We start from the raw sequence: 17395 nt of genomic DNA, 5'->3' as shown, positions 1-17395 counted from the left end.
TCTGAGTATTCTCCAAACATCCTTCCAAAAGGAACGTATTAGTGTGCATTCCCACCAGCAGTATAGAAGTGTGCCCTTTTCTCTGCATCCACGCCAACATCTTTGGTTTTGGGATTTTGTTATGTGGGCTACTTTTACTGGGGTTAGGTGATATCTCAAAGTAGTTTTGATTTGCATTTCTCTGATGATTAAAGATCTGAGCTTTTTTTCATGTGTCTGTAGATCGTGCGTCTGTCTTCTTTAGAGAAGTTTCTCTTCAAGTCCTTTGCCCACCCTGAGATGGGATCACTTGTTCTTTTCTTGCTAATACGTTTGATTTCTCTGTGGATTCTGGTTATTAATCCTTTATTGGAGGTATAACCTGAAAATATATTCTGACATTTTGAGGGCTGTCTGCTTGCTTTACTTACTATGTTCTTGGCTATGCAGAAGCTTTTTAGTTTGATCAGGTCCCAGTAATGTATTTTTGATACTGCTTCAATTGCCTGGGGAGTCCTCCTGTTAAAATATTCACCCAGGCCAAAAGAACACGTGACCCCATCTCAGGGTGGGCAGGGGACTTGAAGAGAAACTTCTCCAAAGAAGACAGATGCACAATCTACAAACACATGGAAAAAAAGCTTAATCATCAGAGAAATACAAATCAAAACTACTTTCAGATATCACCTAACCCCAATAAGAGTATCCCACTTAACAAAATCCCAAAACCAGAGATGTTGGCGTGGATGTGGAGAAAAGGGCACACTTCTACACTGCTGGTGGGAATGCACACTAATACATTCCTTCTGGAAGGATGTTTGGAGAACATTTAGAGACCTAAAAATAGACCTGCCATTCGATCCTATAATTCCTTTACTAGGTTTATACCCAGAAGACCTAAAATCACAATATAACAAAGACATCTGTACCAGAATGTTTATTGCAGCCCAATTCATAATTGCTAAGTCATGGAAGAAACCCAAGTGCCTATCGACCCACGAATGGACTAGCAAATTGTGGTACACGTATACCATGGAATATTATGCAGCCTTAAAGAAAGATAGAGACTTTACCTCTTTCATGTTTACATGGATGGAGCTGGAACATATTCTTCTTAGCAAAGTATCTCAGGAATGGAAGAAAAAGTATCCAATGTACTCAGCTCTACTATGAAGCTAATTTATAGCTTTCATATGAAGGCTATAAGCCAACTATAGCACAAGACTATGGGAAAAGGACCAAGGAAGGGGAAGGGAGGGGGGAGGTCATGGTGGAGGGAGGGTAATGGAGTGGGGCCACACCTACGGTGCATCTTAGAATGGGTACAGGCGAAACTTACTAAATGCAGAATACAAATGCCTACATACAGTAACTAAGAAAATGCCATAAAGGCTACATTGAACAGTTTGATGAGAATATTTCAGATTGTATATGAAACCCGCACATTGTACCCTTTCATTGCACTAATGTACACAGCTATGATTTAATAATAATAAAAAAAAAAAAACATTCACCCAGGCCGATTCCTTCAAGAGTTTTCCCTACACTTCAAGTATATTTATAGTTTCATGTCTTAAGTTTAAATCTTTTATCTAGTGAGAGTCTATCTTAGTTAATGGTGAAAGGTGTGGGTACAGTTTCAGTCTTTTACAGATCGCCAGCCAGTTCACCCAGCACCATTTGTTAAATAGGGAATCTTTTCCCCGCTGAATGTTTTTTTTTTTTTTTTCCCACTGAATGTTTTTAATTGGCTTGTCAAAGATCAAGTAACGGTAAGTAGCTGGATTCATCTCTTGGTTCTCTATTCTGTTCTAGACTTCTACTTTTCTGTTTTTGGTGCCAGTACCATGCTGTTTTTATCACTATTGATTTATAGTACAGTCTCAGGTCTGGTAGCGTGATTCCTCCTGCTTTGTTTTTATTTCTTAGTAATGTTTTGGCTATTCGAGGTTTTTTCTGATTCCATATAAAACAAAGTTTTATATGGAATTTTTTCAAGATCTTTAAAATATGACAATGGAGCTTTGATAGTAATTGCATTAAAATTATATATTTTTAAGATTTTTTCAAGATCTTTAAAATATGACAATGGAGCTTTGATAGGAATTGCATTAAAATTATATATTGCTTTGGGTAGTATAGACATTTTAATGATGTTGATTCTTCCCAGCCATGAGCATGGTATCTTTTTCCATTTGTTAACATCTTTAGCTATTTCTTTTCTTAAAGTTTCATAGTTGTCTTTATAGAGATCTTTCACATCCTTTCTTAGATAAACTCCCAAATATTTCATCTTCTTTGGCACTACTAACCTCAGTAAATTTAAAGGAATAGAAATTATTCCTTGCATCTTCTCGGACCACCATGGAATAAAAGTTGAGCTGAGTAACAACAGGAATCTGTATACTCATAGAAAAACATGGAAGTTAAATAACCTTATGCTGAATGATAGCTGGGTCAGAGATGAGATTAAGAAGGAAATTGCCAAGTTTTTGGAACAAAATGACAATGAAGACACGAATTATCAGAATCTCTGGGATACCACAAAGGCAGTCCTAAGCGGGAAATTTATAGCACTGCAAGCCTTCCTCAAGAGAACGGAAAGAGAGGAAGTTAACAACTTAATGGGACATCTCACGCAACTGGAAAAGGAAGAACATTCCAACCCCAAACCCAGTAGAAGAAAAGAAATAACCAAAATTAGAGCAGAATTAAATGAAATTGAAAACAAAAGAATAATACAACAGATCAATAAATCAAAAAGCTGGTTTTTTGAAAAGGTCAATAAAATAGATAAAGCTTTAACTAATCTAACCAGGAAAAAAAGAGTAAAATCTCTAATCTTATCAATCAGAAACGACAAAGACGAAATAACAACAGACTCTTCAGAAATTCAAAAAATCCTTAATGAATATTACAAGAAACTTTATTCTCAGAAATATGAAAATCTGAAGGAAATTGACCAATACTTGGAAGCACATCACCTTCCAAGACTTAGCCAGAATCAAGTGGAAATTTCTGAGGAGTCTGTTGCATCAACCATAGAAAATCTCCCTAAAAAGAAAAGCCTGGGACCAGATGGCTTCACGCCAGAATTCAACCAAACCTTTAAAGAGGAACTTATACCTATATTACTCAACCTGTTCCAAAATGTAGAAAAAGAAGGAAGACTATCCAACATGTTCTATGAAGCAAACATCATCCTGATCCCCAAACCAGGAAAAGACCCACAAGAAAAGAAAATTATAGACCAATATCACTAATGAATATAGATGCAAAAATATTCAACAAGATCCTAACAAACAGAATGAAACACATCAAACAAATTATAGATCACGACCACGTTGGTTTTATCCCAGGGTTTAAAGGCTGGTTCAATATACGTAAATCTATAAGTATAATTCAGCACATAAACAAATTAAAAAACAAAGACCATATGATTCTCTCAATTGATGCAGAAAAAGCTTTTGATAATATCCAGCATTTCTTCATGATCAGAACACTTAAGAAAATTGGTATAGAAGGGACATTTCTTAAACTCATAGAGGCCATCTACAGCAAATTCACAGCCAATATCATATTGAATGGAATTAAATTGAAATCATTTTCACTCAGATCAGGAACCAGACAAGGCTGCCCATTGTCTCCACTGCTCTTTAACATTGTAATGGAAGTTTTAGCCATCGCAATTAGGGAAGAAAAGGCGATCAAGGGTATCCATATAGGGTCAGAAGAGATCAAACTTTCGCTCTTTGCAGATGATATGATTGTATATCTAGAAAACACCAGGGATTCTACTACAAAACTCTTAGAAGTGATCAAGGAATACAGCAGTGTGTTAAGTTACAAAATCAACATTCGTAAATCGGTAGCCTTTATATATACCAACAATAGTCAAGCTGAAAAAACAGTTAAGGACTCTATTCCATTCACGGTAGTGTCAAAGAAGATGAAATATTTGGGTGTTTATCTAATAAAGGACGTGAAAGGTTTTCTATTTTTAGTAGAGACAGGGTCTTGCCCTTGCTCAGGCTGGTCTCAAACTCCTGAGCTCGAACAATCCACCCACCTCCTCCTCCCAGATTGCTAGGATTACAGGCGTGAGCCAGCATGCCCGGCCTATATATGCTTTTAAGGGATATTGTCGTAAATGATATGAAGTACAAATTTGTAAACGTGTAAATTTCCTAGGCTTTTGGTAGTTGTGTTGCAATGATTCCAGTTGCAGGTGGTACCACCCTCAAGCAGCCAGCAGAGCCTTTGCGAGAGGGTCTGTCCTCTGTGAACTTGCGCTTCAGTGGATCTTGAGCAACCCTTGTTTTCACAGGGGAAGCCATGAGATTGCTCTGAATTGGTCAGCTACTCAGGGCCTATAAAATTATAAATTGTTCAATCATTAGAGTGGAGATGGTCTGTGTTCTGTGCATTAGCAAGACGGGCAGCTTGGTCACAGACTAGTCCCAGGGGTAACTCTTCTGGTCAGCTGGCCATGTCTGTGGTAGTGGAACTGGTGTTTGCAGATCCCAGCTGTGGTCCGGGACGCCACAGCTCCTGTGGACAGTGTCAAACTGTGGCTCAGAGTTTAAGAACCTAGATGTTTTAATAATATAAGAGTGGGGTACTGTATTTTGCAAATGAGTTCATGTTCTAGGAATTACTTTTTTTTTTTTTGAGACAGAGTCTCACTATGTCGCTGTTGGTAGAGTGCTATGGCGTCACAGCTCACAGCAACCTCAAACTGTTGAGCTCAAGCGATTCTCTTGCTTCAGCCTCCCAAGTAGCTGGGACTATAGGCACCCGCCATAATGCCCGGTTATTTTTTTGTTGCAGTTGTCGTTGTTATTTAGCTGGCTTGGGCCAGATTTGAACCCACCAGCCTCAGTGTATGTGGCCTATGCTGTAACCACTGTGCTACGTACGGGTGCCGAGCCCTAGGAATTACTTTTGTTTAATTTATTTATTCTTTATTTTTTTTTCTGTTCTAATCTAGGTGCAACTTTAGAGGAAATAAACCAGCACTGGGACTGGCTAGAACAAAATCTCCTTCATACCTTGTCCGTCTTTGATAATAAAGACGATATTGCCAGTTTTGTCAAAGGGAAAGTCAAGGTAGGTCCCTTGATTTTAATATTTCTTCCCATCTTCCTATCTTTTGTTATGTTATCTTCCTAAATTTTGTTATGACATTTTGATTACTTCAGCATACTCAGAATTTGTTCCACTCTCACTGAACTTTTTGGCTTCTTATCCTTGAAGCCAAATGGGTTTGACTTGTCACTTGCCAAACTTTGCAATCTCTCCAGCAAAATATACCTGAATTAAAAAAAAAAAAAAAATGACCTTATTCTCAGGCTTAGTTTTTGTTATCCTTTACATAAGAGAAGGCCCCTTCTTGTCTGGGGTGGGAAGGGGAACCCATAATATTAATATTTATGTTTTTGTAGAGCAACACATTATTTGACTTCTTAAATCAGTTATTCTCAACTTTTTTTGTAGCTGTGACATCTCATCACACTACTGAGTTGGACCTAGCACTTTCTTCCTGCTAAAAGTAGATGTTTATTTTAGAAATATGTAAATTAAATGGCATTAAAGTCAATTAAGTTTTGAGATGGCAAGAAAGGGATTTTTTTTTAAGAGGGTATTTTGAGATGTGTCGGCTTCTGCCTCCTGCCAGCTATAGTCTTTTATAACTGGTCTCACTGCTATAACAGGATGGGTAAGCAGTGCTTTAAAGCCCTTATTGGGCTGGGAGAGATGGTTTCTTATTCTAAATTTAACTCTCTCATTAATTAAATACCTTAACACATTAGCCTGTGGTACAGTTTTCTTCTCTTAAGGTGAAACATTACAGGCAATCGATATTGTTTGTTTTCTTCAAAAAGCCTGGCTTTCTAGCACCTCACGTGCTATGGCTTTTAGTAAAAGGTGTGAAAGCAAAGTTTTGATCTTAGAGGAACAAAATAGGAGCCCTCTTTTTCTCTGGGGTTTATAAGATGCTTATGGGATTGGGTGGAAGGGAAAGGTTTCCCAAGTCCAGTCAGCTCGGCAGTGTGGCTGGTGTCCTCTTGATGTTATCTTGGCCTGAGGGGTCAGAGGGGCACCCACTCCATGATGGGGGCCACATGCAGCCTTTGGGTCACCCCCTCATCCTGATTGGACTGATGGTTGCTCTATTTCCTAGGTCAGATCATACTAGGGCTTAGCTACAAAAAGACCCTTTTGTGAGATTATTTAATTAACTTCTGCTACAAAGGTTTCAGGAAAGATCCCGTAGAAGAGGAAATCTTTTCCTCTACCCTCCAGGGTTCTGTGGGAGGAGCCCTAGAAATTAAACTGACACGAGATTAATAGGAGAAGAATGGAGCAGAGCTAATTGTAACACAGGGCTGTGAACACACGTGGCGGAAGCTCAGCAAGGAGTCACTCCTGGGGTGGTTAGAACTTGGGCTTTTATAGCATCTCTGCCAAGGACAATACATCTGTAGAGAAGTGACAAGACAAAGGATAAAGGCTTAGGTTTTCAGGGTGGCAAACCGTGGGAGGGTAAACACGGGGAAAACTCACGGGAGCTCAGGGTTATTTTAGTCAGGTTTGTTATGTACATTCCCCTCTTTGCTGTCTGTGGAAGTAGAAAAGCATTGAGATGTCTCTAGTGATTGGGTCAAAGTCTTGTTTCTGGTACAGGACAGGGAGATGCCTTCACAAATGGAAACTATGTCCTGTTTTTAAGCAAATGTGTGGTGGGGGTGAGGGGACGGGGGAGGACAGAGAGCTTTTTTGGTATCTACCTTTTCTGAATTGTCTTCAGCTCAGAATAATCTTTGTGTAAAGTGGCATATTTTGGGGTGCCATATTTTGGTGCCTGACACTTTAAAGCTAAAATGCCTTGGAACAAAGTCCCTAGGAGGCAGGGCAGGGCAGCAAGGGGCCTGCCTCATCTGGCCTGGGAGCCCACGTGGCATTTGTTGTCCTTTCCTTCTGGCCAAATCTGAAGGATCTGGGAGTTGGGACTTTCCTGCTCATATCCTGAAGCTCTGACCACTCTATAAAACTAAATAACAAAAAAACTCCATTGCTTCAAGCTATGCCCGTAACCAGATGGTAATGTCCTTGCAAGTCAGGAGTCCCCAGGGCCGTATTGTGGGTGCATTTGGAGAGCAGCCTGTTTGCTCTAGAGCAGTGGTTCTCAACCTGTGGGTCACAACAGGTCACTGCATTAGGAAGGTTGAGAACCACTGCTCTAGCGCCTTCCTAAAACCTCACTTCCAGAGCAAGGGAAGGACTGAATGTTTGTCGTATGTCAGATGTGCTTTTAAACAATACTTATCTTTTATATAGCTTCAATAGTTTATGACGTCTTATCAAATACAATTTGGAAAATAGAGAAAAAACATGATAAGGAAAATGAAGATCACTTTAAATTTCACAAACCTTCAGATTGTTTCCAAAAATAATTTAAAATTGCATTGTTATTTTAACAATTATAAAATAGTTGAACAAGCTTGAGATAATCTGTCCCATCAATAGGACTCTTTAACAACTTATTTTGGCCATTCAAAAGGTGGATGGATCTTGGAAATTAATTGTGAATTACAACAATATTTTTAAAGGTAGCTGATTCTGAAATAGTACTTATTAAGTGCCAGGAACTGTTCTAAACATTTTACGGATATTTAACTCATTTAATTATAAAAAATAAACTAAATGTGATTGGCACCATATGTGATTGCACTTTCTTACTAGACGATCTTGCTAAATCAATCCTTGATTAGCATGCATACATCCATTTGGCTGATGTATTCTTTTCAATACCAATAAATTATGTTCATCTCCAAAAAAAAACTTACATTGTTATTTAAATGTCAATGCCCAAGTTTAATTTCAAAAGTAGTGTGTGTAGTACCAGGTTTGGTAGCAACCTCCCCAGTATAGCCTTGTCTTAAGGGACATAGCCACTCATGAGACATATCTACAAAACAAAAAAAAGAAATGTTAATAAAAATAAATAAAAGGATAGAATTACGAATATATGTAAATATAAACTATGTATGTACATTTGTGTATTTCTTTTAAGAGACAGGGTCTTGCTACGTTGCCCAGGCTGGAGTGCAGTGTTTATTCACAGATGAAATCATAGTACAGCCTCAGACTCCTGGGCTTCCTTCCTCAGTCTCCTGAGTAGCTGGATGTTGAATTATAAATATATTTTTTAAATTGAGTAGCACATGTGAGTCCTGGGACTTCAGAGTCCTTAAATTGCTACTCATGTGGAGGTCCCAGGAAGATATTTTCAGTGAAGAATTTGGCAGTGAACTCCTAGAAATGGGAATCAGAATTCTGGTCTTGGCAATGAGTCATCACCCCTTAGGAATAAACAAGCCTCATGGTTCAATTCTAGGCTCTTCTACCATCACCCTAGATTATGAAGGACACTGATAGTTATTTGTTATTGACAAAACAATTGCAGGTTCAGATGCTGTCTCACCTAAGTGCCTTGAAGGTATTAATGACCTTGGGAAGCCTGGCCACCTTGAAGGTATTAATGACCTTGGGAACCTTGGCCACTATCCATTGAGACTGCAGAAAGCTCAGTGACCCACAGTCAGGCAGGGGTTAGTTTTAAATAGCAACATTGTCAACCTGATGAAGAAGAGTCTCATATGAGTTTTTTCTAAAAGACTAACGTTTAACTCAAACTTGGGCTGTTCCTTGGGTTGATTCAGTGAGTTCCCACACCTGCACCTGAGTCTACCCCTGTAGGGAGGATTGTAAAGTAATAAATTGAGAGCTGGGGCTTAGAAGTCAAGGTGATTGGCTCATAGTCTCATAGTTGGTAAGCGGCTGATGGACAGACTGGTTCTTGGGTTTTCCAACCCTGGCTCCCATGTTTCTGGGGCATGGACGGGCCACATGGCTGGGGCTTGCCTGCCCTTCCTGTTTCCGTCCCGGCCCCCTCTGCCTTCCCGTTGCCCTGCTGACTGAAGGAGGGACTGTCCTGTTGGTGTGTGGCAGGCTCTGATTGCCGAGGAAGCGAGCAGCAGACTCGCCGAGCAGGAAGAGGAGCCAGAGAAGTTCCGAGAAGCCCTGGTGAAGTTCGAGGCCAGGTTCAACTTCCCCGAGGCAGAGAAGCTGGTCACCTACTACTCCTGCTGCTGCTGGAAGGGCAGGGTGCCCCGCCAAGGCTGGCTGTACCTCAGCATCAACCACCTCTGCTTCTACTCCTTCTTCCTGGGCAAGGAACGTAAGTACAGCCTGCGCCGGGGCCGCTGGCCCTTCATAGGTGAGGCCAGGCAAGGCCATTGTCATGAAGAGTTAGACAGTACGAGATTGACATTAACGGTAGAGATGGCAACAGGTGCTGCTGCCAGGGGGTTGCTTTGGGGAGAATTCATTCTTCCTGCTGCCTTAAGAAACATCTCTTTGTAGCTCACCTTGTGGTGATTAGAGTTTTGACTGCTGTAGGCTGCTTTGAAAACCCAGCATCGTAACTGCTGGCTGAGTATTTCCTAGCCCCTTGGAAGAGTGGCTGGATAATGTTTCTTCCAGAAGGGGAGTTCCTCATCTGGGTCCACGTGAGGTTCATGCACTGACTCACCCCTCATACATTTGTCCAGTGACAGGAGCTAAACTAGGCAGTGAGATTTCAAGGTGAAAAAAAAAAGCCACCAAATGTCAATTGTATATTGTATGTTTAAAAAGTCATTTTCATCGAAATTTCTTCCAGTATTTCAAATGTCATGCTAGGTGGTTTGGATGCTGTGTGTGTGTGTGTGTGCGTGTGTGTATACATACGCTTTTTTTCTTTCTGCGTTTGTGTTTCCAGTTGAACTCGTGGGAGGGTCTCCTCCCGAGTGTCTGTGGGGACGAGCTGGGGCACATGCATGGTGTTGGCTTTGCTTCCTTGTCTAACTCAGTTCTGATGCTCCAGGACATACCCGGATCTGCACAGCCCTTCCCTACCCTTGGAATGTGCTGTGATCTAACCTTAGCCACCCTCCCTGTTTTCCTTCTTTCTGAAATGCTTTTCAATGTGAACATCGCCTTTCTGTCCTTTCCCCATGCTTAGCCTATTCAGACACTCCTGTTCATCCTTCAAAACACAGTTTAGCTTTTGTCACCTCCAGGAAGCCTTCCCTGGTTCCTATATAATTTGTATCATATTTGTATTTCTGTGCTGGGTTCCATCAAGTCAACCGTCACTCACCTTGTTTGCATGTCTGTTTTTCCTGTTCGAGCAAACTCTTTCCATGCAGGGCTCTGTGCAGAGTAGATGCTTAATGAGTGAATGTAAATGGTGTAGATGAAATGTGTGTGTGTGTGTGTGTGTGTGTGTGTGTGTGTAAAAAAGACTTTATGCGAAAACAACTAGAAGTAGACGGAGAAGCTTGTTCTCAAGCCAGATACAGAAGTGTGGCCTTTTAAAATTCTTAAAGCACTAAAAACAGCATCGCAAGATATATGGCAAGAAGCAGTGGAAAGAAAAACTCTTAATTGTTCCCTATTTCATTTGAAAAGGAAAATTATTTTCTGATATGTATCAGTGATCATCATTGAATCAAATTGTGTTAAGATGATGAGATTTGTAAAAAATAAAGAATTCCTAACATTGGATAACATTTTCCAGTTTAAACTGTTGTGCGTGTCTCGATAAAACCAGCCAGTCGGCTGTAAGACTCTCCGTTCTTTTTAGCTCTGTATTGCCACCACTAGCTACTGCTGTGTTAGAAACATTTCTGAGAACAGAACACTTGTTTCTGAAATGTACTGTTTGGACTGTGGTACTTTTAAAGAAGATTTTCATAAGAACTACTTGTACTTCATCTCTTTACCACTCTGACAACACTGTTTGACACAGTTTAAACATTAAGTCCATTTCTTTTTTTGTGTGTGTGTGTGGTTTTTTTTTTTGGCCGGGGCTGGGTTTGAACCTGCCACCTCTGGCATATGGGACCGGCGCCCTACTCCTTGAGCCACAGGCGCCGCCCATTAAGTCCATTTCTTTAAATGAGATCATGCATAATCCTCTTTTATGCTCCTGTTTTTCCTGCAAAGTTTGCCATGAATGCTGTCTTTGAAATCAGAATTTATGTAGATTCAGAAACTTTTGCATGACTGTTGGAGTTTGAATATTTTTGAGAAAGTTATATGAATTATAGTGAATTTGGTATTTCAGAGTAGTGACCCCTGGAAGTGTGCAGTAGCCAGCAACTTAGGACATTTCACTTATATCTTTAAGAAAACTGTTAGAACATGAGTTGAGTTTGAACCAACAGCTGTCAGCTGTTCTATGCTCTTCTTTCCTGCTCTGCATTTCAGCTTAAGGAAAACTTTGGATAGTCCCTTGCTGACACAGTCAAGTTTGGCTCGGATTTTATGGTCTGATAGGTATTTGCCCCTTTTCTCTTGCAGTTAAACTTGTCGTCCCTTGGGTTGACATCCACAAATTAGAAAGGACGTCCAATGTCTTTCTGACGGATACCATCAGAATCACCACGCAGAATAAGGAGCGTGACTTCTCCATGTTTCTGAACCTGGATGAGGTGTTTAAGATCATGGAGCAGCTGGCAGATGTGACACTCCGAAGGCTGCTGGATAATGAGGTCTTTGACCTGGATCCAGATCTGCAGGAGCCGAGCCAGATCACCAAGAGGTAAGAGCTCCAGCTCTAGGATGCCCCCGGCAGCACAGGGTTTCCCGGGGCTGGTGTTCAGCCTGCATTTAAGGGTACTTTGTTGTACTGCATAGAGATTTAAACTTCTTATGTTGTTAGTCCTGACAGATAAAATCATTAGAAATGATGATGAGGCCAGGCACAGTGGCTCACACCTGTAATCCTAGCACTCTGGGAAGTTGGGGCGGATAGATTGCTTGAACTCAGGAGTTCTAAATGAGCCTGAGCAAGAGCAAGACCTCGTCTCTACTAAAAATAGAAAAAATAAATTAAAATTAAATAAATAAACAAAGATAGAAAACTAGCCAGGCGTTGTGGTGAGTGCCTGCAGTCCAGCTACTCTGGAGGATGAGGCAGGAGAATTGCTTTGAAGCTAGGACTTTGAGGTTGCTGTGAGCTATGATGCCATCACACTCTACCCAGAGCGACAGAGTGAGACTCTATCTCAAAAAAAAAAAAAAAAAAAAAAAGAAAAGAGAAGAAAAAGAAAGAAACAATTAAGGCTGGTTCTCCCTATGCAGTCATCTTGGATTTCTGGATCTGGTTCATCCCTTTTCAGATATTATTTCAAAATCGATTTTCATAAAAAATATTTTTAGAAAATGTAATGTGGGTAGACTTGTGATAGAAATCTATTGAGTACTGTGCTTTCCTAGTGAACATTAAGACATTTTGTCTTTTTATACAAAATTGCTTTGTAGAAAAAGTTTTCAGGACAGCTGACCTTATTTTTGGTACCACTTTGTCACCAGAAATATACCTTACTAAGAGGGTAAGTTGGCCAGGAGTGGTGGCTCAAGCCTGTAATACTTTGCACTCAGGGAGGCGGAGGTGTATGGATTGCTTGAGCTTGGGAGTTCGAGGCCAGCCTGAGCAATGGGGAGACCCCGTCTCTAGAAAAATAGAAAAATTAGCCAGGTGTTGTGGTGGGCACCTGTAGTTCCAGCTACTTGGGAGGCTGAGGTAGGATGATCACTTGAGCCCAAGAGTTTGAGGTTACTATGATCATGCCACAGCACTTTAGCCTGGGTGACAGAGTGAGACTCTGTCTCAAAAAAAAAAAAAAAAAGAGGGTAAGCCAATATTCTCTGTTATTTGTGAGTTGCAAATTGATATTAACAATGGATTCTGAGGTACTTTTTGAATTTTTTTGGCACTTTAAGGAAGTTCTGACCACGGTGTTGGAAGTTGACTTTTTGATTTCTGAGTTTGTATTTCATGACTGGGTAACTTGCAGTGCTGATCAGAGGTGAACAACATGTTACAAAGTTATCTTTTGAAAACAAGTTACAGACCAAAGTGGTGACCTGGTCAGATGTTTTAGATGCAGCTACAGAATCATCTACTACTATTTGGATTCTATCAGTCATTAAACAACATTTTTTTATTGCAATAAAATATGCATAACATAAACTTTACTGTTTTAACCATTTTTTAAGTGTGTGTCATAGTGGCATTAATACATTCATGTAGTTGTGCAACCGTCACCACCATCTAGCTCACTGCTGTTGCTCAGTGGTTAACACGCGGGCCCTGCACAGGGGTGCAGGGTGGCGAGTTTGAGCCTCATCTGGGCCTGATAAGCAAACAAACAAACAAAAATCACCACTGTCCATCTCCAGTGTTCTTTTTTACCTTACAGAACTGAAACGCTTTAAATTTTAAACATTAGCTCCCTAGTCCTCCCATTAAACATTGGCTTCCTATTCCTCCCATTAAACATTATTCCCAATTCCACCTCCCCTAGACCTTGGAAACCACCATTCTATGTTCCATCTCTTTGATTTGGACTATTTTAGGTCCATTATGTAAGTGGAATCATGTATTTGTCTTCTTTGTTTTTTTTCAAGACAGAGCCTCACTCTGTTGTTCAGGCTAGCATGCTGTGGTGTCAACCTAGCTCACAGTAACCTCAAAGCCCTGAGTTCAAGCAATTCTCCTGACTACAGGCACGCGCCACAATGCCTGGCTGATTTTTCTGTTTTTAGTAGAGATGGAGTCTCATTCTTGCTCAGGCTGGTCTTGAACTCGTGAGCTCAAGGGATCCTCCTGCATCAGCCTCCCAGAGTGCTGGGATTTTAAGCATGAGCCACCTCTCTTGGCCAGCATTTGTTGTCTTAAAGCTGGCTTACTTCACTTAGTATAATGTCTTCATCTGTGTTAGAGGGCGTGCCAGAATTTCCTTCCTTTTTAAGGCTGAATAATATTTCATTGCATGTATAGCCCAACATTTTGCTTATTCATTCATCTCTTGATGATAGTTGAGTTGCTTCCACCTTTTGGCAATTGTAGATAATGCCGCTGTGAAAAGGGCTGTACCAACATCTCTGAGACCTTGCTTTCAATTATTTTGTATGTATACCCCAAAGCGGAATTCTTAGATGATGTGAGAATTCTATTTTTAATTTTTTAAGAACCACTAGTCACTTATTAAAAATTTTTCTATTATTTACCTATTTTAACATTTATATATGTCTTATTTTCAATTGAATATTCTTGAAAGTATCCACAGAGATGACTAAAATATAGACGCTGTCCTTCTGATCATGAGGCAATTCACAACTGCAGCCGTGGACATTCCTCGCGTGGCACCCGCAGCATCGCGTGGGCTGGTGGACATACTGCTAAGTTCCTTCAAAGCTCTGAGGTTTAGTGTTCAGTAATAACATAAAGAAAGTCTTCTTAAAAAATAAAAAAAGATTTATTATGCTATTCCTTAAATGTGCTCACTGTCTTCTCTGAATGTCTGGGGAATGAGTGTCTTTCTCATTAATGGTCTCTTATGGCAGCGTGTTTAGGGTTTTATGTATTCAGAAAGAATTCGAAGACCCTTCTGCTGTGTGCATTCATTTTAAACTGATTGTGTATCACAAGTAAAGCAAAAATTAAAAAAAAAAAAATAAAAGCTCTTGAATTTGGGGGTAAAATTCCAATGAATTTAAGATGGTTTTGTGTCACCTCTGATAATCTGACGGTTCTTTTTGAGACAGAGGGTGAGGGTTGCTTGTTACCCCTTTATGAAGGGGAGCACTTGAGGCACCTTCCTGTGGTCTTCTGCCTCTGTCCCTCCAGCCCCAGGCTTCGCGCTGTGGTCTCTGGCTCCATCTCAGGAGCACCCGTTTTAAAAGGAAGACAGCCTCGTATAGGGGGTGCCTCACTGTCCTGCCGTTCTTCAGGTATCTCTGTCATAGTTGTATCTGGGACCTTTTAGTCCAGCTGACAAAGATCTGTTAAAAATGGAAAAGCCACAGTCCCAGGAAGCCCTCAAGAAACAAGTCTGGGTTGTATGAGTTGCTGCAGGGCTCATGTCATAGAAACTGCCAGTTAAAGCTTCTCCCTCTCTCCCTGTGCGCCAGGACCAGTGAGCATGTGAATTGCAGCCATGGAATTTCCAGAGCAGGGGCCTGGTCCGTAGTAGCCCTGTGTGTTCTGATTTGTCTCATGGGCTCTAGGGTCTCAGTGATTCCTTACAGGTCCCCTGACATGCTGCATGGCTCCGCTCCCAGATATGGTGTGTTTGGTTTTGGAGGTGAGAAAAGAAGAGGAAGATTGAGGGGTCTGTACTCCCAAAGACCCCTGTGGCAAAATTATTTTGGAAGGAAAGCCATTGGTGTCAGCCACCTTCATTTCCATTCCAGAATTCAGGGGAATACTATAAGGCTGTCTTTCTCTGTATTCTACCCTGGGAACCATCAGAAAAAAGATGAGAGAGAAAAGAACATAAAGGGCCCCCGTGGTGGCCAGCGGTGGAGCTTCCAGGAGTTCAAGGATACACAGGGCCCGTCCAAGAAGCTGCCTGCTCAGCAGTTTCCTCCAAAAGTGAAAGGCATGTCCCATGGGTGCCCACCAGTTCTCTGCTTGTTCCCATTATGGCTTTTACCATGGAGACAGAAGCCTGTGGGGTATAAACAGGTAATGACTCAGTGAACTTGGCACCCTGCCAAGAAAGCCCAGGTTGTGAAATTTAGGAAAACAATCTCTTCTTGCTCAGTCAGAAGTGCTGGAATGCTCCTCCACCTCTCTTTGGTTGATCTGCTTTCACTTCCCTTTCCAGATAACGGTTTTAGAAAGGTGCCCTTAGGGTCGTGAGTGGGGCGAGCCGTGTGATTGCCTGTTAGTCATGATTGCCATGTGTGGTCACTCTAGTAGGACTTACGGACACAAGGCAGAGCGCCTCCCGCGGGGCAGGGAGGATGGGATGGTGCAGTGTCGCCCCAGCCTCTGATTGGACAAGGTAGAACAGCCAGGCTGTGGGGCGTCCTCTGGCTCAGCCTCACCCCAGGCAGAGGAGGACCTGGTCACAAGAGGCTGGGAGGACAGCGACTGAGGGCTGGGAAGGGGCTGCCCAAAGAGAGGATGGAGGGAGGGGAGGAGAGAGGAAATGAGTTGATTGGCCCTGACAATTTCAAACAGAAAATATCTATCCTGAAGTTGGGAATAGTGAGATGAAAAAAGTGTATTTGGGTATCTTTGTGGGGGTGGTTGGAGAGGGGACAGGCTGAAGGCACTGGAAGGGACATGGTTGCAGCAGTACAGTAAACAGAAACTCAGCCTCCCACAACGTAAGCTCTTCCCGAGTGTGTGTGAACAGTAGCTGCCCAGGGCCAGGTGTCCCCTTGACCCCTGGGCCTGGCTGACTCTGAACTGTCTCATCTATCAGGCTTGGCAGACCCTCTTCACCCTTCCCCTGCCCAGATCCAGCTCCTGTCCAGCAGTTCACTTGGGCTCCCACTAGGAACACCCAGGCTTGCTCTGCTTTATTCAGTGTTCCATCTTCCTGATCCTAGCTTGAGTCCCCCTCTGCCTCACAGTCCTCTTGCTGCTGGAGGCATCTCTCAGGGGCTCCTGAAGCCCTGCCATCCCCCACCTGGCAAGGGAAGGCCCAGATCTCACCTACACAGCCCCCTGACCCTGAGCTTGTCAGTGACTGTCAGTGGGCTGTGCTCAGGTGGTTTTCTCAGCGGCAGGATGGACAAAAGAGGACAGAGGGGCCTTTCTTGTAGGTGCTGCATTGTTGAGGCTCTGGCTCGAGGGGTCTCATTTACAAAGGGATGAGGGGACCTTTGTGCTGACTGCCTGTTGTCTGAGAGTCAGTTGAGCCTCATCTCCTGTCTGAGCTGAGTGGTCCTGTGCTGCCGTCTGTCCTGTACAAGCAGCCACCTCACCGTTTCATCCTGCCATTTCCTTAGGGCTCCTTGGGATAAGGCGTTATAGAAAAAGATGTTCTAGTGAACACGTTGGAGAAATGAAATGTTTTATGTGCAAACTTGGGCTCTGAGGAAAAACACATGTATTTGGCCTTTTTGCCTCCTTTCTAGAGCCAAGAAATTCTTGAATCTAGAAATCTTGGCATTTCTCTGAGCTTAAATACACAGGGTCTGTGGGTGGCACATCACAAGAGCCACAGGACTCAGTGTGTGCTCCTGCATGAGGCACACTGACCTCCCCCTTGCAGAAGGGCAGAGCCGTGGCTTGAGGCCTCTGTCTGGTACACAAACAGAAATCCTCACACACTGAGCACAGGTGCACGGCGGGGAGCACCCCCACGTGCTGTGCAGTCTGAGTTTGGGGAAGCATTTGGCTTTGAAATGGTGTTAAGCCTTTACACACATAGTAGCTTCATGTCGGTGGGCCGAGCAACCAGATGCAGTGAGAGTTGGCATGTGGTTCACACAGGGCTCTTCCCAAAAGCATTCTAGAATGTGGACAGGAGGAGAGGGAAGAAGAGAAACCTATTCTGAT

The 17395-nt window shown here is 42.1% G+C and overlaps 1 protein-coding gene across 5 annotated transcripts in view; it reads left to right on the top strand.

Annotated features, from left to right (window-relative positions):
- Positions 1-17395, top strand: part of TBC1D8 (TBC1 domain family member 8) — a 131829-nt gene that overhangs the window by 73036 nt on the left and 41398 nt on the right. For all 5 annotated transcript variants that reach the window (XR_008379734.1, XM_053589931.1, XM_053589930.1 and 2 more), the window contains exons 3-5: positions 4970-5088; positions 8995-9223; positions 11392-11632. Coding sequence is in view for 4 of the 5 variants with exons in the window: in XM_053589931.1 (XP_053445906.1) it covers positions 4970-5088; positions 8995-9223; positions 11392-11632 (589 nt within the window). In the remaining variant the exon portion in view is untranslated. The remainder of the gene's footprint in view (positions 1-4969; positions 5089-8994; positions 9224-11391; positions 11633-17395) is intronic.

The sequence above is a fragment of the Nycticebus coucang genome, chromosome 4, assembly GCF_027406575.1.
Source record: "Nycticebus coucang isolate mNycCou1 chromosome 4, mNycCou1.pri, whole genome shotgun sequence".
In the NCBI taxonomy this organism is placed as follows: Eukaryota; Metazoa; Chordata; class Mammalia; order Primates; family Lorisidae; genus Nycticebus; species Nycticebus coucang.
This window is presented reverse-complemented; position numbering and strand designations above follow the sequence as displayed.